Genomic DNA, 21835 nt, shown 5'->3' with positions numbered 1-21835 from the left:
ATATAATCTCTGGAACACTAATTAGATCTTAACCTTTGCCATTGTTGCCTGAGTTTTGACCCTGTTTTAATCTAACCCTATCTAATCTGATCTGTGTCCTAATATTTCATTAAAAATTATAGACCTAGTCTTAGCAATTTAGCAAGACCCTGCCTTTAAAAAAGAAAGACTGGACTGGGATTATAGCTCAGTGGTAGTGCACCTGTACCCTTGTGTTTAATCCCTAGTACCAACCCCACCCCCAAAAAAGAAAAGAACTCGACAATTATGTGTAACGATAATGCCATAATAAAAAAATAATTAGGCCTATTCCTATTCTAGCCTTCATTTGAGCTGTATCAGTACAACTGTCTTTTTGTTAAACAGCCAGATAATTCTTCATTAAAATTGAACAACAGTGTTTAAGGTCTCTCTGAGTTTTATATTGATAGTGAAATTTTTTATACAACAGTGCATTTTTAATTTTTCTGTTTTAGACAAAGGATTTAAAAATGTTTAATGTATCCTTTTATATTTTCCATACTTATTGATTTGTCTAGATTATATGTTTAATTTAAAATTACGTTTATATGGTGTTTTAGTCAGCTTTTTCAGGGCTGTGACCGAAAGACCTGATGAGAACAATTAGAGGAGGAAAAGTTTATCTGGGGAGCTGGGGTTGTGGCTGAGCAGTAGAGCGCTGACTTAGTATGTATGAGGCCCTGGGTTCGATCCTCAGCACCACATAAATAAATTTTTTTTAAAATTTATTTTGGAGATTCTGGGTTTCAGAGGTCTCAGTCCATAGGTGGTCAACTCCATTTCTTGGGCACCTGAGATGAGGCAGGACATCACGGCAGAAAGTATGTGGTATAGGAACACAACTCAGGACGTGATGATCAGGAAGGAGAGAGAGAGACAGATGTTGTCTCCACGGACAAAATATAAACCCCAAAGGCACAGTCCTAATTACCCACCTCCTCCAGCCACACCTTGCTGTTTACCACTCAGTTAATTCCTGTCAGGGATGAATTCACTGATTAGGTTAAGGCTCTCCTAACCCAATCCTTTCAATTCTCAACTTTCTTGAATTGTTTCACACATGAGCTTTTGGGGGAAACCTGACACCTAAACCATAACATTTGGTTTAAATACAAAACTTGATATATCCAGAACTCCAGATTTTTAAATAGGACTCGTAAAAATAAATTGAATAGATTATAGTGTCCAAACATTTTAGACTGTAATACAGAAGGAAATGTTTAAGATCATACTTTATTTATGGTAATGAAGTCTGTGGTTTGATGCCTATTATTCTTTTTGGAGGTTTGCAGCAGGTACTGTTGATTTAACCCAGGGGCAATTTACTCCTGAGCCACATCTCCAGCACTTTTTATTTTTTGAGACAGTGTCTCACTAAGTTGCTGAGGCTACCTTGAACTTGAGATCTTCTTTTGTAGCCTCCCGAGCCACGAGGATTACAGACGTATGCCACCATGTCTGGCCTTGATGCCTAATATTCTATCTAAAGACTAAAATTGATGTTTGAAAAGAAATTATCTAGGAAAGTGTTATAAAATTTACAAGGAGTTTGTTTGATGCCCACTAATTTAAATGAGCTCTGTAACTTTTTTAAATTGAATATGCAGGGTGTGTTCTTGGGCTTCAGAACCTAAGAAATAAATTTAGTATCACTTATCACTTATTAGAATATATCTTTATTTTCTGCCTGCTTCTAGGGTTACAGCTGAAGTAAAGCATAACATTACCAACACTGTGGTATGCAGAGTGCAAGGGGAATGGAATAGTGTTCTCGAGTTCACTTATAGCAATGGAGAGACAAAGTATGTGGACCTGACTAAATTGGCCGTAACAAAGAAAAGAGTAAGACCGCTGGAGAAGCAGGATCCATTTGAATCTAGGTATGTCGTCCTTTTTTTTTTTTTTTTTTTAATATATATATTTTTAGTTGTTGATGGGCTGCCGCAGTCTGGCTGGGTAAAATAACCGGGGGGTGACAAGCAACTTGTGAAGATTGAAACAGCGGGAGCCGCTTTATTACGGGATAGCAGAGGTATATATACTTAACTAATTACACACAGCTTAACTTAATTAACATCATCTAGATACAGCAGTCAGTCATTAAGGAATCCTCATCATCTTAATGACTCACTGGCATTACTTCCTCCTGGCAAAGTGCCAGGCGCCATCTTGACTTGATTGTGGCCCTCAACAATGGGCCTTTACTTTATTTATTTATTTATATATGGTGCTGAGAATCAAACCCAGTGCTTCACACATGCTAGGCAAGCATTCTATCACTAAGCCACAACCCCAGCCCCAGTACATTATCTTTGCTTCCATCCAGGAAACTCAGAAGCTCTGGATCTTAATCTAGGCCTTTTAAGTAATTTGTGACCTCGGATAAGTCACTGTACCAGTTTGCATCAGCTTCCTTCTCATCTAAATTAAAAGGATTAAAGTGATCTGATGCATTTAAACCTCTTACCAACTAATGCATTATATCAAATATTTGTAAACTGAACAAAAATATTAACAATATTAAAGAATCAAAGGATTACTATCATTATAAAAGCTCTTACTAAACTGAACAAAAATATTAACAACATTAAAGAATCTAGGATTACTATCATCATCATAAAAGCTCTTACAAATCATTAGCAAAAAGGAGGACACCTCAATAGGAAAATGGACAAAGAATGCAGAGTATAATTCACAGATACAGAAATGCCCACTGGAGAAGTCAGAATGGCAGTTATCAAGAATACAAGCAATAATAAGTGTTGGAAAGGATGTGGGGGAAAAGGTACACTCATACATTGCTGGTGAGACTGCAAATTGGTGTAACCACTTTGGAAAGCAGTGTGCAGATTCCTCAGAAAACTTGGAATGGAACCACCATTTGACTCAGCTCTCCCACTCCTTGGTCTACACCCAAAAGACTTAAAATCAGCATACTATAGTGACACAGCCATACCAATGTTTATAGAAGCTGAATTCACAGTAGCTAAACTGTGCAACCAACCTAGATGCCTATCAGTAGACGAATGGATAAATGGATATATACTGTGGTATATATACCACAGTGGAATATTACTCAGCATTAAAAGAGAATAAAATTATGGCATTTGCAGGTAAATAGATGAAGTTGGAGGATCTCATGCTAAGTGAAGTAAGCAAATCCCAAAAAACTAAAGGCTGAATGTTTTCTCTGATTAGTGGATGCTGATCTGTGATGGGGGTAGGGCATAGGAAGAATGGAGGAACTTTGGATTGGGCAAAGGGGAGGGGTTATGATGTTAGGAAAGATGGTGGAATGAGATGGACATCATTACCCCAGGTACATGTATGATTGCATGAATGGTGCGTCTCTACAATGTATACAACCAGAGAATTGAAATGTTGCATTCCGTTTGTGTATGATAAATTGAAATGCATTCTGCTATCAGATACAACTAAGTAGAACAAAAAAAAAGAAAAAAGAAATGCCCACTGGGGAGAGAAACCATTTGAAGAGATAAAATTAATCAATAAAACAAATGCAAGTAGTCATATTCTTCTGCCTTAGCCTCCTGAGCCTCTGGGATTACAGGTGTGTCCCACTGTGCCTGGCAGTTTCATTGATTTTTAAGTGTTTTTAAAAATTGGTTTCTGCTCTTTTTTATTTCATTTTTTTCTAGTTGGTCATCATTTGCTAATATTTTTTCTAATTACTTAAACTGGCCGTTAAACCAGTGGTGAGAAAACCTTTCCTGTAAAATAATAAAGAATAAATTTAAGGGCCAGATGGCTTCTGCCACAAATATTCAACTCTGATGTTGCAGCATGAAAACAACAGACACAAATAGATAATAAGTAAACAGTTGGATCTTGTTATGTTAAGTTAAAAATTTATGTACTAAAAGGCCAGAGTTTAACCCTTGGGTTGGTTTTCATTTTTTTTTTCTTTCTTAAACATTTAATGCTATATATTTTCCTCTAAGGACTGTTTTATTTATATTCTACAAGTTTTGATGTTTTCATTTTGAAATATTTTCTGGTTTCCCTCATGAGTGATTGATAGACTGATTTTTTGCAGTGCTGGGGATTGATTCTAGGGCCTTACATACTTTAGGCAAGTCCTCTACACTGAGCTATATCCCCAGGTCCTTTTTTTTTTAATTTTTTTTGACTTATGAAATTATTTTAAAATATTATTGATAATTTCCAAATACTTGGAGGTTTTCCAGAAATCTTTTCATTATTCATTTCTAAGTTAATTTCATTTTGGTCAAAGAATGTTGTTTTAGTCAGCTATTTCACCGCTATAACTAACACGGTTGTAGCAGAGGAAATGTTTATATGAGGGCTCACAGTTTCAGAGGTCTTAGTCCATAGAAGGCCAGTTTCATTCTTCAAGGCTCAAGGTGAGGCTGAACATCATGGCAGAATAGTGTGGCAGAGGGAAGCAGCTCACATGATTAGGAAGTAGAGAGGACCCTACTTGCCAGATACAAATATATACCCTAAAGACATGCCCCCAATTCCCACCTCCTCCGTCCACACCCTACCCCTTCAGTTTACCACTCAGTGAATCCCTATCAAGGGATTAATTAATCACTGATTGAGTTAAGATTCTCACAACATAGTAATTTTTCCACTGAACCTTCTTGCATTGTCTTACATGTGAGCTTTGGGGGATATCTCACATCCAAACCATAACAAATGTACTTTGTATGATTTAATACTTTAAATTTGTTTTTAATCCTTTAGATTTTTTTTTTAAGTATCTTTATTTATTTTTATGTGGTGCTGAGGATCGAACCTGCACATCCTAGGCAAGCACTCTACCACTAAGCCATAACCCCCAGCCCCTTAGATTTGTTTTATGACCCTGAATGTTTTCTATCTTGGTAACAGTTTCATGTGTACTTGACACAAATGTGCTTTCTGTTGATATTGGGTGAGTGTCCTATTAATGTTACTTAGGTCAAGCAAATTCGCAGTAATTTTCATGTTCTCTATATCCTTACTGTAATTTATTCTATCAACTGAGATCAGTTATTGGAATTCCAATTATTATTAAATATTTTTCCTTGCAGTTCTGCAAGTTACTTTATTTTACTGGAAACCCTGTTGTTAGGGGTATACACATTGATAATTGGTTTGTATTCTTGATGTATTGATCCTTGATCATTATAAAATGTTCTTCTGTCAGTAGTAGTCCTTACTTTGAAATGTACTTTAACATTAAAATTTCCACATTTTTTAAAAAAACACAACTTTATATATAAAGATATGTATTTCCACATTTTTTAAAAACACAACTTCATATATAAAGATATGTTTTATAAATTTATTAACCTGTTTCATTATAGATTCAACTGTATTGGTAACTTTCCTGGGTGTTACAATCATTACCATAATCATTTTTATAATCTTTTCCTCCTACCTTAAGGTACTTCTCATCCATTTACAGTTAACTTCATTCTTATCCCCAGATCCATGTAATCACTAATCTACTTTCTATCTCTGTAAATTTGTCTTTTCTATATATTTTCTATAAATAGAATCCTATAATCAGTATGCCATCTATTATGCTCTGCCTTCTTTCTTTAGCGTAATATTTTTGAGGGTTATCTGTGATGTAAAGCATGTATCAGTTCACTCCTTTTTATTGCTAAACTATGTGTATCCCATTGTGTGGATATATTATCTTTTACATATCTATTCAGCAGTTGATAGACATTTCCAGTTTTAAGCTGTGATGAATAATATTGTTGTGAAAACTTTGTACAGATTTGTGTGAATACACTTTGTTTTCTTGGATAAATATTACACGTACAGTTGCTGGGTTGTATGGTAGTTTTATGTTTAAATGTTGGAAAAACTGCCAAACTGTTTTCCAAAATAATTATACCATTTTACATTCCTACCAGCAATGTATTAAGGTTCTAATTTCTCCATATCTATGCTAATAGAGTCTGTATTATTTGGTTTGTTGGGGGGTTGTTTGTTTGTTTGGGTCCTGGGGATTGATCTTAGGGGCACTCATTCACTACTGAGTCACATCCCTAAACCTATTTTGTATTTTATTTAGAGACAGTGTCTCACTGAGTTGCTTACGCCTCACTGTTGCTGAGGCTGGCTTTAAACTTGCAATCCTCCTGGCTCAGCCTCCTGAACCTCTGGGATTACAGGTGTGCGCCACTGCACCGGGCTGTATTATTTCTTATACCCATTCTAGTGGTATGAAATAAAAATGGTTTTAATTTATATTAATGAATGGTATTGACCATATTTTCAAGGGCTTGTTAGCTATCTCTCTTCATTATGAAATGTGTTTATATATATTTTACCCATTTTTTTCTATTGAATTGTCTGTCTTCCTTTGGGGTTGTAGGAGATCTGTGTAAATTCTAGATTAAAATTCTTTATTGTATATGTATTCTACAACTTTTTTCCTAGTCTCCTACTCTTCTTTTTTGTATGTGACTGGTGGGTGAGATTGAACCCAGGGGCACTTCATGAGCCACATATTTTGAGACAGGGTCTCTCTAAGTTGCTTAGTATCTCACTAAGTTGTTGAAGCCTCTAAATTTCAATCCTCCTGCCTCACCCGCCTGAGCTGCGGGATTACAGGCATGCAGCACTGCATTCAGCATTTTTTTTATTGTGTTTTTTTCAATATAAGTTTTTACTTTTGATAAGGTAGTATTATCATTGGGTTTTATGAATTGTGGTTTTGGTATTGTACCTAAGAAATCTCTTGAAGTCTCAAAGATTTTCTCCTATAAGCTTCTCTTTGGTGTTTTAATGTTAAAAGCCTTACATTGAAGTCTATAATCCTCTTTGAGTTAATTTCTATCAGTGGTGTGATATGAGGATCTAATGAGTTCAGCTGTTTGCATGCATGTCCAGTTGTCCCAGTACCATTTGTTGAACAGACTATTCTTCCCTGAAAGAATTGTTCTGGTATTTTTCATTTGCTTGAGGTTTCAACTTCTCCCTCCCTATGGCCTGTAAATTCTCTAGGCAATAAGTTGAAGCACTCATAGGATTCCCCTCATTAGTTTGCTTCTCTCAGAGACCACTGTGCAACACTGACTTTTGTGCAATACTGAAAACCAGTCCTGTTATTTCATCATGTTCAAAAATACAAATGGGCCAGGCATACTGGTGCACCCCTATAATCTCAGCAGCTCAGGAGGCTAAGGAAGGAGGATTGTAAATTCAAAGCCAACTCCAGCAACTTAGACCACAGTACCAAAAAGAAAGAAAAGAAGAGAGGAAAGAAAGAAAATTATTTTTAATTTTAAAAGAAGCAAAAGCAACCTGAATATCAACCTTAGGGCCATAGTGTCAGTACTGTGGTAATTCATAGGCATAAAATTGCAGATCTGATTTAGCAAATGCAATTTTTAGAAATCATTGTAATTTTGAGGCTATCACCCTATTTAATTATCTTTTAAAAAACAAATGTGAAATATACAGTTTTTGGATTTTAGGCGATTATGGAAAAATGTGACAGACTCTCTGAGGGAATCTGAAATTGATAAGGCCACAGAGCATAAACGAACACTGGAAGAACGGCAGAGGACAGAAGAAAGGCACCGTACTGAAACAGGCACACCTTGGAAAACCAAATATTTTATTAAAGAGGTATGTTCTATAGGAATTCAGGCTAAAATTCATATCTCTGCTTAGAACTTTGGCTTACCAGGCTTTGTTGAATTGCTATCACTTATAAATTTTATTTTATTAATTTGTTTACTAATATGTGGTGCTGAGGATTGAACCCAGGGCCTCACACATGCCAGGCAAGTGCTCTACCACTGAGCCATAACTTATACATTTTATTTTTAAAAATTAATGTCCCTCTACTCTCCCTCTGAGATAAATAGACAGATAGATAGATAGAATAGAGATAAAATAGAGAGATATAGATAGATGGATCTTCCATTTTTTCCCCATTTGCTATTAAACACTTCCCATTAGAATCTATTGGTTTTATCTTCTTAAGTGAATGTTTCAAATTTCCTGTATGTAACACAAATAGGTAGTGTATATGCTAAGTTTGACCCTAGAATGTACCTTGGATAGTTCATTTGCCATTTCTAAGCTAAGTTTCCCCAGCTATAAAATGTGAGTAAATAAGCACATTGTAAAGATCAAAAAAGAAAATGTGTACAAGGGCAGGCATTTGAAGGCACAGCCTTTGAGGACATACCGAAAAGAGCTCTGTCCCTTCCTAGGTGAAGTTGGGCAATTCATTTAGCTTCCCATAGCCTCCATTTCTTCATCTATAAAGTGAAGTGATCAGACAGCATGTCTTCTCTTCTAAATCTAACATTCTATAATGTGATTAGCTGACATCTTTTTGGAACGACATGAATTACAATTTATCCACCAGGTGATTTAATTAACAACCTTGTGGTTGCTATTGTGAAGGCGAAATTACTGTGACAGGAAGGAAGACTTTATTCAAGTAGCTCAGTTGGTAGAGCGTTTGCCTTACATGTATAAGGCACTGGGTTCAATCCTCAGCACCACATAAAAATAAATAAATAAAATAACGGTATTGGGTATGTCTACAACTAATATATATATATATTTTAAAGATTAGTGCAGTAGAAGATAGATTGCACTCAGTTTTGAAAACAGTAGTAACAAGTGGGGAATTTGAGTTAGTTGGGGTGAAGGGATGGATGGAAAATTATTAAGAGGTACTTATTTATTTTTGAGAGTGAAGTGGGAAGGCTTAATTGGATATCAAGGGTGGTGTATTTTCAGTAAATTGGTCCTCAGGATTCTTTGCTAAAACTGGGCTCAGTAGGTCAAGGATTGAGGCTTACTCAAGAAGACAACTCAAAGGAGCCTGACTAGTTTGGTTAAGGAAGGAATCCTTGTCACATGAGCCAAATAATTGCCATCCTTAAATGATTTTTTGGAAGAAGGTAAATAGAGTAAATACATAAAAAGTATTTTTAAAAATACAAATAAATTGACAGGTGGCCCTGGGAGGTGATCAGTCTCTCATTCTGTCCTTAGGGACAGGCCTTTCTGTAATCCTGGGTCCCGGTACCTTACCTTTTCCAGAGACTACACAGGAATTTTGTCCCACTCTCCAGAGAGTCTGGGTGCTGGAAGCTGCTCTATCCAGCGCAGGCTCTCTAGGTGAAGGAGATCCCAGAATTCTCTGGTGGAGCCGTCCTGTTTGGTCTTAGGGGCACAACGGACTTCAGCGTGAACCACCCGCCACACAGGTCTCTCAAGACCAGCACCGTCATCACGTTCTGGCCAATACACCAGAAATATTAGTAGTTAGATCCTAGGAAAGTTCTTTACAATCCAAAAGGCAGAGTCTCGATGAGTTGCTTAGGACCTCATTGAGTTGCTGATGCTGACCTTGAACTCATGATCATCCGGTGGCAGCCTCTGGAGCTGCTGGGGTTACAGGTGTGTTCCACCATGCTCAACCTTAAACACAGTTTTTCAGGGTGATTTTTTGGTAGCTGAGACCACTGTGAAGCAACAGCACTTTGTACTCACATAGTTTATCATGAATTTTGCACTGCAGATCACCTTGCAGTTGCTTTCATTTGTTACTAAAATCATCCTTTGTGACTTATGAAGTTCATCTAATTCCTAGCATGATGGGACATGCCAGATTTCTCTTACTCCTTCTTTTATTTTAATAACAAACATTTCACATAATTTATTAAATGGTTGTTTGTTTTCTGTATCTCAGACAAATGTAAGCTTCCAGAGGACAGAAATGTGTTGTCCATTTTTGTTCTCTGTTGAATCCAAAGCACCTACAGCAATACCTGGAACTATAAATATTTGTTGTTGCAATTAATTAGTAGAACACACAAAGGATATGAGAAAGATTCCTAAGGGCCAGGATGGAGTTGCGTATCTCAGAGTAACCATGTATCATAAAGTATTTTTGTGGAATAAGTGCCCCTAGCTCCAAATCAAAGTATTATTTTTACTACATTAAGGAAAATTTATTTTTCACTTCCTAATTTGTAAATGCTTGTATTTTGGATTCTATTACTTTCTGTTTGTAGAATACTGCCTCAGCCCTCTCCCATGAGCAGTTTGAAACTAGTCTTACTTCCTAAATAAAATTGAGTTGGCTCCTATTAAAATAAATAAATAAATACAAATAAATTGAAGGACACACAGGGGTATAGACATAGGTTCACATCTGACTCTGCCTAGTCCTATAAACAATGAACTATGATCTTCGCTACCCTGATCTTAACTCTGCTAAGTTCTTACCCAGTGAGCCAAAGCATACATTCACTATAGCTCTTCTTTCTTCACTTTACTCTTCTCCCATTTTTAGTTCACTCTTTGACTCTGTCTCCTTCCAGTATCCTATTCATAGGACCCCAAAAAGTCAGAAAGAACCAAAAAACAACATTTGGGTAGTATAGATGCCAGATAGGAAAACAGCTAATACCTTCATGACATTTCTTTGTGATCCACCAGTGGCCCATAATTGAGAGAGCCTCAATCTGTAGCATCTTGGCAAAAATGGCAGAATTGCTGCACATGACTCCTAAAAAAAAAAAAAAAAATGTCCATAGGTCACAACCTAGGTTCTCCTGTACTAGATCTCACACAATTCTAGCTAAACTGACATCTTAAGCACAGACGCTTTATTACTTCACAAAACGTTGTCTTATTAAATGAGAAAATAGAACTCCATTTCAGTGACGATGTAGTTCTAGTTTTGGTTTTAATTTTGAAAATATTAGCTGAATTGTTCTTCCCCTTCTCCTTATTTCAGGGAGATGGCTGGGTTTATCACAAACCCCTTTGGAAGGTAATTTCAACAGCACAAGCAGCAGAGTGACACATGCTCTCTTAAGACTTGACCAAATGAGGTTCTTCTCTGTTTACCCTCAACCTTCCCGGACTGGATTCATTGCACTGAGTGACCTGCTTCCTGATTGCACAGATGAAAACTAACTGAACATGAATATACCTACTTGGGCACTATTATACTGCAGCAAGACCAAAGTGTTAAAGAAACACGAGGGACCTCTCACCAACCTGTTCATGTGATGTGAGCAATACCATCTTAAAACCTTTTACCTGAATTTTAGATGATTAATCTTTCATCTAGTTCCTGGTCCTTAAAGCTGTTTGAATACCTATTTTTGCATAGGGGCATCGGATACACACAACAGTGAGGACTCAGTGACTTTGATTTCTTTGTAGTGAAAAGTGAAGTGTCTTCCAGAGTTTGTGTTTTGCTTTCTATCCATAACTGAAGTATTTACTACTCTTATAAACCAACCAAGAGGAGGAAGAACATGACCCAGAAGTGGATTCAGCCATTGTGCCTGAAATCAGTGTTATTAAAAAAAAAAAAAAAAAATCACCAGATTGTAGTAACAAGGCATTCTTTTTCTTCAAAAAGACTGTGTGCCTGTGTCTGAGGAACTTATCCATTATCCACCTCTGTTGGAACTCTTTTAAAAAGAATATTTATAAATTGATTAGAATTATAACCATGGAGAATTTTTTCTTCTGAGCATTTTAATATACTTGAAAACAACCTTGACTTGAAAAATTTCAGAACATTTTTCAATATCTAGTTTTATTAAATATTACACTTGAGAGACAATTTTTTAAATGTGTTCATGTCAATATGATGAGATTTTGGCCTTTTAAGAACTAAGGCATTAAAGAAAATAGCAAATATTGAAAAATAAAGCTGTTACTTTTTTCCTTATCTTTTTTTCATTTGTAGGTTAATATTCAGTATTATGTACTATCCCTCTGAATAAGTTTGCTTATCTTACCTCTGTTCATTCAAAAGTTAAAACAAATGACTATTTGTATTTGTCAGTAATTCAGTTATACATGTATATGTGACTGAACACATGGAATGTATGGTTTTATTTTATTTTCAAGTAAACTTAAATGCTGAGGAAAGTATGAAATAAAAAGATATCAGGAAGTTGTATTCAGGTACAAATCTTTTTTAAAATCAGTATTTTATTGAGGTTGAAGAATTGCTGGCAATTAAAAGAATAGCTCTAATTATGGTTTTCATCATTCAGTCAAGTATTTATTGAGTACCTGCTTATGGTGCTCAGCACTTGTTACTGCAAGCTACCTTAATTTTCCAAGAGTGGTGCCTTACTCTGTTTCTTCTGATGTGGTCTTCCAATCAGTGTGCATAATATGTACCTGTTATTCATCAGCCATGGTAGATGGCTGTGTCTGTTGCATCATCATAAGAAGTTTAATAAGCTTTGTGCTCTGATAAATTGTGTTCTGTTGGAGAGGTGATAGTAGGATGAAAATTACAAAACAATTTTTTCAACAAATTGTAAATTGTACACCATTTTAATGATTCCCTTTCATTTTTGCTGTGAAATGCACTGAAAACTCTCAAAGTGAGCTACAGTTCATGTGTTGAGAAAATTGAAAAATAATAAAAAAGTAGAGAGCAATGATGCATTTGTCTGTTTTATGAATAGAAAGAAAAGGGAAATTTTATTTAGTAGAATTATTGCCCTGCTCATCGGGGAACCATCAATTTTTCTCTTTAAATCCTTACCTTCAGGAATCTCCAACTTAGCGAGTAATTTAATGAAAAATTAAAATGTTTAGCCGATTTGCTTATGTCTATTCCTAGTAGCTCAGGAGGCTGAGGCAGAAGGATCACAAGTTTGAAGTGAGCCTCACTTGGCAACTTAGTGAGACCCTATATAAAAAACTAAAATGTTTGCTGGGCACAATGGCGCACGCCTATAACACCAGCAGCTTGGGAGGCTGAGGCAGGAGGATTGTGAGTTCAAAGCCAACTCTAGCAAGTTAGTGAGGTACTAAGCAACTCAGCAAAAATCTGTCTCTAAATAAAATATTTAAAAGGGCTGGAGATGGGGAGGCTGGGGTTGTGGCTCAGTGGTGGAGCACTCGCCTAGCACCTATGAGGCCCTGGGTTCAATCCTCAGCACCACATATAAATAAATAAAATAAAGGTATTGTGTTTAACTACAACAAAAAAAAAATAAATAAATATTTTTTAAAAAGTTATAAAAAGGGCCGGAGGTGGGGCTGGGGCTGTGGTCAGCGGTAGCGCACTTGCCTAGCATGTGTGAAGCACTAGGTTTGATTCTCAGCAACACATATAAATTGAAAAAAAAAAAAAAAAAAACAGAAAGAAAGAAAGAAAGGTCTATCAACAACTAAAAAATTTTTAAAAATTTAAAAATTAAAAAAGGGATGGGGATGTGCCTCAGTGGTTAAATGCCCCTGGATTCAATGCCCAGTACCAAAAATAAATAAATAAATAGGAAATGTTTTACGTTCAAATGTACTGGATCAAGGATATAAAATGTGAAGCCAGAGCTTTTTGTTTTGTTGTTTGAACCATTCAAGTGCCCGTTTATTTCTTTGGATTGTTGAGCCTTTTTAAGAATTATTGAAAACAAGTTTTTAAACGCTTTAAGAAATTATACACTTAAGAGTAATTGTAGTCTCTCCCTGTTATTGAGCCAAATTCTTTAAGAGCAATGACTGAGTACTACTTGATGACAATTGTTTACCTTATCCCTATCTTGACATCCCATTGCTCTCCTACAGCCAGGGAGGTCCCAGAGTGAAGAAGAAGCAATATCTGCTTCCAGAAGCTGCAGTTTATTCCCCTCAAAAGAGCTCGAAGGGGCTGGGGATATAACTCAGTTGGTAGAGTGCTTGCCTTACATGCACAAGGCTCTGGGTTCGATCTCCAGCACCACCAAAAAAAAAAAGAAAAAGAAAAAAAAAAAGAAGAAGAAGAAGGAAAAAAAAAGAGCTAGGAATTTGGTTTGGATTATGTATCTTCACCTTGTTATTGTTTAGCCAGGAAAACAGAACTTTATATAGAGTGTTACATATTTGAGTCTCTTTCTTTTGGGCCAAATTTTAAATGTACACTTCCCTCTGGTGAATAGAAGTTGTATTAAGAAGTCCAAGACTAGACTGAGCCAGGTGTGGTGGCACATGCCTGTAGTCCCAGCAAATTTGTAGACTGAGGTAGGATTATCACGAGTTTGAGGCCAGCCTGGTTAACTTAGTGAGACCATGTCTTAAAAAAAAAAAAAATGGGTCTGGTGGGAATGTAGCTTTGGGGTAGAACACACCTGGGTTCAATCCCTAGTACCACCAAAAAAAAAAAAAAAAAAATTCCAAGCCTGAGTAATATAATGTTGCAGCCATTTCTTTGCTTTTGTTTATTTACCATTTTTATAATACTTATCAACCTGTACCTTTTGTGAAATATTTGTATTTAAGTCCCAAGGTCATTTTCCAATTAATTGGATTTTTAATACATTGTTTTTAAGCCCCCAATGTTAATTTAAGATTGTGTACTCAGTGAGACATGGCATATACATATGGATTCACTGAACTCTGCAAGCTATAGCCACCATTACCCCATTACCTCTAATACCTGATTTTCACCAAGATTGGGAGGGAAAAAAAGCATTGAATCCCTCGCCCCTTAATTCTAGCACTTATACTTTCCTTCTACTATAAACATCTGGGACTTGGATAACTACCTGATACAGATTAATTCTTAGAAATTATTAAATAAGCCTAAAATTTTGCTAAATATACTGCCTTTACATGAGGGCTAACTTCTGTTCCGTGTTCCCCCAGAGAAAGGAATATTGGTGATTACTTTAGGAGCTACTTTGGAAGGACCTTTTATAGCTACTAATTGTATTGAATAGAACATTGAGTTGGGATTTACCAGGGATAGTACAGGGATAGTGGGAAAATAAATTATTACCAGATTAGGAATAAAGAAGACATCCGGGGAACTCACCTGTAATCCTAGCAACTGGGAGGGCTGAGGCAGGAGGATAACAAGTTTGAAACCAGCCTCTGCAATTTAGTGAGGTCCTAAGGGACTTATCAATACCCTGTCTCAAAATGAACAATAACAATGGCTGGGGATGTGACTCAGCACCCAGCATGGGCGGGGGTTGGGGGTAGAGGGAACTAACTGACACACCTCATATATATGAAAATTCTAATAAAATATAAATTCTAGGGCTGGGGCTATAACTCAATGGCAGAGCGCTTTCCTAGCATGTGTGAGACACTGGGTTTGATCCTTAGCACCACATAAAATAAAGGCATTCTGTCCATCTACAACTAATTTTTTTTAACCATACGATTTATTTTTATTTTTTTTTAGTCATACATGACAGCAGAATGTATTTTGACATATAATACATACATGGAATGTACATACATCAATCTGCCCTTCCTATCCCCCCTACTCTTCCCCTCCTCTCCCAATCTCTCTATCCAATCTAATGTGACACACTTTTTTTTTCTTTTTCTCATCACAACATCATATATGTATTCTGTATAACAATGAGGTTCTCCTTCCATCTTCCATGCAACTCCCCTTCTCCCTCTTTTTCCCTCCCACCTCTCTTCCCTATTACAACTGTAATTTTTTTAAATATATATATGTGTGAATTCTAGCAGTATAAAATCCTGCAAAAGAAATGCTTAGCTATTAAAGCATTTTCCCAGGTTTTTATTTGATGTTTGCAACAAATTAAATTGGAAAATCAGTAATCGCTGTTCAAACTTTAGTGGCACTCCCCCTGGGGAATAAGAAAAAGATCTCCACAAGTAGAACAAAAGGACAAAAGATTGAAAATAGGAAATAGGAGAGAACTGAGGGGGTTGCAGTAAGAAAAAGCAACAGAATGGAAGTTTTTTTGTTTTGTTTTTTTTTAATTTCCCAGAAAAATGGCATGAATCCAACTGAAAATGCTGCATATACCTTCATGTGAAAGGAAAAATCAAAGCCCAACAAAAGCACGTCATTGTGAAATTTCGTAACACTAAGAATAAAGACGAAATTCTAAAACCAGTGACACTACTTCTTGATAACTCCACTAAGAGCTAAAAGGCAAAAGAGCACTATCTCCCATTTGCCTAGAATTTTATCCAAACAATGACTCTTCCATGTAAAATTTTTAAATGTTTTACTCCAGTTTTTCTGGAAGCTATTAAAGTACATGCTCCAACAGAATGTTAAGAGGGTGAGTAGAAGCAGAAATTAGGAAGATAAGAAAAATAGGGTCCAACAGAGAAAAGAGGCCAAGAGGCATCTACCCTACCATCTCTAGACAGCCTCTCATCAGCTGCTCCAACAGCTATTTTATCTGTGGACATCACTGACAAGAAAGTTCTTTGAACCAAAATCTGTCTCACTATTGGTCTTGGTACTGACTATTCATACAAGACAGGATGGATGGCTTATGTTGCACACAACAGTGCTTCAAGTTTTGAGCACCACAATCTTTTTAAAGTTTATTTGGCTGTTCTTCTTCTAATACAGTTTTGTCCCATGAGCAGTCTCTTGAGAACACACTGTATGTCAGTGTTAGGTGGGCTACTTGGAAAAGACAATGTTGCAAGAAGAGTCTTGTTTAAGACCATGTATGTCTTTTTAATGGCTTTATTAATACATAATGGAATTAAAATAAATGCATTTTTAGGTACTCAATTTGACATGTTTTCAATTTGGCATATGTTCACCCATGATTGTTTTCACCACGATCATAATAATGAGAATATTTATCTTCAAAAGTTTACTCTTGCCTTTTGACATCTCTCCTTCCACCTCTCCCCTCTTGCCATCCCTATTCTATTTCCAGGAAACCACATTTTTTTCTTCTTTATTTTTATTTTATTATTTTGTTTTATTTTATTTTATTGGTATTGGGGATTGAACCCAGGGGCACTTTATCACTGAGCTGCATCCCCAGTCCTTTTTATTATTTATTTTGAGACCGGGGCTCACTAAATTGTGAGGCTGGCCTAGAACTTGCCATCCTCCTCTCTTAACCTCCCACTTGGCTAGGATCATAGGTGTGCATCACTGCACTTGGCTTGTATTGTCTTCTAAAGTTGCTATAACTGTTAGACCAGGATGCAAGAAAAGACCACTGACTCCAATTAAAATCAAATTAAAGCAAGCTTATTATTTCGACCAGCCAGGCTGCCTTGCCCATCAAAATTGTGGGAGCCAAGGACAGCGGCGAGACTTCTTTGTGGACCAGTTTTATAGCCCAAAAAGTTACACAAAGGGGGGTTACAGATAAAAACACTCTGAGGAGCATAACACAAGTTTACATTTTTGCTGGCCCCGGCATCAGAATTTATGGAGATCTTAGAGACTCAGAGAGGGTCGTTATCCGGCCAGGGAAGGCCAGAATTTATGAGGCGTCACTAAGGTTTAGGAAAGGGTTGTTATCTGGTCAGGGAAAACCAGACATGGGTGAGTTCAGGGCACGGGAAGGCATTCCAAATAGGTTCAGAATTTGCAGTAATTTATAGTAAAGCCGAAATTATCTTTTCATGGTTTTGTGGCGAGATGCCCAATTTTAAGAAAAGATCAGGTTGGGTCTATCAATAACAAACCACCACAAACTGAGTGGCTTAAAACAACAGAAATCTATTCCCTCACAATTTTGGAAGCCAAAGAAAATGAAATGAAGTATGGATAGGGCTATGCTCTTTCTGGGAGGAAAATCTGTTCTTTGGCTCCTAGTTTCAAGGATCTTGCTGGGCACAGTGGTGCATGCCTGTAATCCGAGTAACTCAGGAGGCTAAGGCACGTGGATTGCAAGTTCAAAGCCTGCCTTAGCAACTTAACAAGGTCCTGTCTCAAAAAAAATAAAAATAACTGGGGATGTATCTCAGTGGTGGAATACATCTGGGTTCAATCCCAGTACAAAAAAAAAAAAAAAAGTAACAAATGAAAGCTTACCTTTGAGTTCACCCTTCATTCCCTTCTCAAAACATTAACAGTGTGGTATGTTAATACCCCTCTACCACATGAGCATGCATACATGTGGCAGATAGCAAAAAATAAAAATACTGCCATTACCAGAGTTTCCCCTTCTTTACTTTCTCCCACCACCTGCTTGAAGGGCAATTCCTTGTTGAACAGATCAGGGTTATGAGCTTAAAACTTCCAATGGTTCTTGGTTTCCCTTGGGATAGAAGCCAAATTCTAGTTAAGGTTTACAAGACTCACTGCATTCAGCCCAAATTTCCCCTTTTGAACAGAGTGCTCACTCCCCTCCTCCCAGGAAGCCTGGGTTAGCTGCATGCTGAACTTCTCACATTCTCTGAATGAGGCAGCCCCTTTTTAGACTGTGCAGTTCTAGGTAGAAAACTCATCCCCACCTTTCTGCAAGCAATCTCCTGATTCTTGATCAAAAGCCTAGGCTTTCCTTCCCTTTCCCAGTAATCCCAAGCAAAAAGACTTTGCTCCTCCACCGTTGTGAGCACTCCTTTGTGCTTCTGCCTCCCACTGCACCAATTCACCTCCCTCTCTGCCTAGGAACTACTGCACAGCTGGGATCTTTCCCTGCCCCCAGTTCAAGGACAGTTGCACATGTAGTCATGAGGCAGAGTTCCCTAGCAGGTGTCAGGAAGACATTCCTGGGCAGACCTCATCCTTCCCCAAGCAGGAAACAAACTCCTCTTCCTCCATCCCTCCAGGAAAGGATATGCCTATCCTAGGAGCTTTGCTGGCTGGGGGACCTTCAGGAGTCAGGTGCTTTCTGTCTCTCAATTGTAGTTTGGGACTTAGAGCTTTGTCTCAACCATGGTCTTCCACCAACAAGTTAATAGTGACTGTGAGGTTTAACTGTCTCTCTGGGCTTCTCTCTCCACATCTGAAATGCAGGGGGGCAGCTTTGAGGGTCTCTCAACTAATACCCTATTTTGACTTATTTATAAGGGAATAGGTCACCCTCCACTCCCATCCCCACACGATCCCCACCACCCCCGGGATGAAGATGGTGGTTTCTAAATTATGCAGCTGACTCACGCTTCTGCTGGTTGAGCTTTCTTCTCTAATCAGGGGAGGAGAGTAAGTTTTCTCATAGCTGTTCCCTGGCAGATGATGAAACCAGCATACCTTAGCTTCACTTCCTTTTAGTAGACTTAAAAAATCCCCAATTTTAGAGGTCACAAAGGAAGCAACATATGATTAGACTCCCACTAGCCTTGTTGTAGAAAGGCTACCACCTCTGAGGCATGGGGCATGATGGTAATGGTTGGCTGCACTGTTTTCCAGGCAACCTGGCTCAAACCAGGTGAAACCACTGATCCATCACTTGGGCTGGTGCAAGTATCCAATGGGTGACTTCTTTGTATTACAAGGCCCCAAACTGCACCCTCAGATCATGCTAAGACAGGGATAACAGGGATGAGAATCAGGGCCTAGTGTCCTCTCCCCAGTGTGAAGATTGAATACCTGAGAAACAGAGAGGCAAGGATGGAATGCAAGTTTTATTTAAAGGATTGAACAGAGATAGACTTCTCCTGAGAGGAAGAAGGGGCATCAGAGCTGGGTGTCCCAAGAAGTGGGAGTGTCCTGCCCCTTTTATACATTTTAAAATTTCTTTGTTCTTGTGCCTTCTCCTCCCCCATCCTGCCCACTTGACCCAAAAGGTGGAGTGATCCAAGGGTGGGAAGGAAGCCATCCAGGGTGCCAACAGGACGGGAGAGCCCAGGAGGCATTCATAACAACCCCTACAACTCCCTGCAGGGAGGAATAATTCCCTGGAGGCAGGTAACCATAACAACACTTAGAGGAAGGGGAAGTGCTCTGGAGGTATTAGCATTTTTCTTTCCTTTTGAATCAGCCCCAGCTTCCTGACCCAATTATTCATTACCTACACTGTCTTTTTGCCCCTTCTCAATGCCATCAGACCTGATCTATGTTTTTTTTTCTGGCACTAGGGATTGAACTCAGGGGCACTCATCCACCATGCCACATCCCCAGCCTTATTTTTTTTTAAATCATTTTTGTTTTTTAATTGTAGATAAACACAATACCTTTATTTATTTATTTTATGTGGTGCTGAAAATTGAACCCAGTGCCTCACACATGCAAGGCAAGCGCTCTACTACTACAACCCCAGCCCACCAGCCCTATTTTGTATTTTATTTAGAGATAGGATCTCACCGAGTTGCTTAGCACCTCACCATTGCTGAGGCTGTCTTTGAACTCGCCATCTTCCCGCCTTAGCCTCCTGAGCCATTGGGATTTCAGGCATGTGCCATCGCGCCCAGCCCTGATCGATGTTTAATCAATTTAATTTCCTTGGCTAGGAACAGTGATGTATGCCTATAAATCCAGAAACTTGGAGGACTGAGGCAAAAGGATCCTAAGATCAAAGCCAGCCTCAGCAACTTCCTGAGAACCTGTCTCAAAATAAAAAGGGCTGGGGATATACCTAGTTGCCCCTAGGTTCAATCCCCAGTCCAAAAAAAGGGAGGGGGGGGACTCCATATGTGCAGTTGCTGCATCTCAGCACAGACTTCTCAGTCGGTGGCAGCAGTTCTAGAGTGAAATTGATGTCACATGGATCACAGGCCAGAGAAGCCACAAGTGTTTGGCCAATTTCAGCTCCAATTGAGATGGGAAAATGGTTTCTGCCCCTCACCAAGACTTATGGTGGGAAGAATTCACTAAACACAGAGGGTTTCAGGTGCTGAGTGGCCAATAAAATCTCACATGTCAGTATAATAGAAACCCAGTTACTTTATAATACACAGCTCAGGGGGAGGCTGTTGAGGGATAGGACAGGAACTCAACCATGTCACAAGTTGTGTCTGGGTAGCATGGCTTATTGCTTACAGGGTCCCAAGCAGCACCCAGGCGGCAGGTCTAGCTTCAAGAAAGAAAGAAGGGGGGCAGAGCTCTACCAACTGCATCATTTTCTCTTTGATTGAAAAGGCAAAAGCTTTCCCAGAAATCCTCCATAGACATTTGCACGTGTCTTTTTTTTTAATATTTATTTTTTAGGTGTAGATGAACACAATATAATGCCTTTATTTTTATGTGGTGCTGAGGATCGAACCCGAGTTCCGCCCGTGCTAGGCGAGCGCTCTACCGCTGAGCCAAAATCCCAGCCCCTTGCATGCCTCTGTTTAACCAGAATTGTGTCATAAAGCCCACCCTGGAAGTGAGGGAAACTGGGAAGATATTTAGTTGGTAGATTGCTACCTCCTCCCCAAACTGGAGCTCTGTTACAACAAAAAGGAAGACGTGGAGCTAGGATAAGCGAGGAGCACAGCCTACTTCCATTAGCACTGGGCCTGAAAGGGGGATAACTAACCATCACCAAACTTCTCCCCATAAACCATATGACATGGTCTCTGTATTAGCTGCTTTCTGTTGCTCTAACAAAATACACAAGAATGGGTACTTTATAAAGAGATGAGGTTTATTTAGCACAGAGTCCAACATTTGGCAGCCCCTGAGACTGATCTTTGGTGAGAATGATCACAACATGGTGAATGGCATCATGGTGGGAGGACATGCAAGGGGTCGAGACTGAATGGCCAGAAAGTGGGGAGGATGAGTCTTGTTCTCTTTATAATACCCCCTCTCACAGGAACTAACAGGGACCCAGAGAAGTTCATTACTCACTTCCAAGGGCCTCATCCCCAGTGGCCAAATTACCTCCCACTAGGCCCCACCTCTTGCAGGTTCTACCCCCTCAACACTGCCGCACCGAGGACCTAGCCTCCAGCTGATGAACCTTTGGGGGATAAACTACATCCATCCTCACAAGCTCCAACAAAGCCACATTGTAAGAGCAGGATGTCCCCGTCTATAAGTGTGTATGTGAGGGCAGGGGAAGGTTGATATCAGTGGGCACAGGAAGCAGCCAGAGCCCCCATTCCGGAACCTCTCTGATGTCACACTTGTAGTCATGGTACTCTGGGTGCCAACCCAGGAGAAGGAGCGGTTGGCTCTCATTTGTTTGAGAGCAGGCATCGCAGC

The 21835-nt window shown here is 38.5% G+C and overlaps 1 protein-coding gene across 4 annotated transcripts in view; it reads left to right on the top strand.

Moving 5' to 3' along the window:
- Osbpl11 (oxysterol binding protein like 11) overlaps nucleotides 1–12464 on the top strand; it is an 80103-nt gene extending 67639 nt beyond the window's left edge. For all 4 annotated transcript variants that reach the window (XM_046457996.2, XM_046457993.2, XM_046457995.2 and 1 more), the window contains exons 12-14: nucleotides 1719–1901; nucleotides 7488–7641; nucleotides 10784–12464. In XM_046457996.2, the coding sequence (XP_046313952.1) occupies nucleotides 1719–1901; nucleotides 7488–7641; nucleotides 10784–10849 (403 nt within the window). In that variant the 3' untranslated portion in view covers nucleotides 10850–12464. The remainder of the gene's footprint in view (nucleotides 1–1718; nucleotides 1902–7487; nucleotides 7642–10783) is intronic.
- The last annotated feature ends 9371 nt before the right edge of the window (nucleotides 12465–21835 follow it).

Source organism: Marmota monax, unplaced genomic scaffold, assembly GCF_021218885.2.
Source record: "Marmota monax isolate L192 unplaced genomic scaffold, Marmota_monax_Labrador192_F-V1.1 WCK01_AAM20220418_F8-fsc00052, whole genome shotgun sequence".
Taxonomy (NCBI): domain Eukaryota; kingdom Metazoa; phylum Chordata; class Mammalia; order Rodentia; family Sciuridae; genus Marmota; species Marmota monax.
The sequence above is the reverse complement of the archived record's forward strand: the minus strand, read 5'-3'. Positions and strand labels throughout refer to the sequence as shown.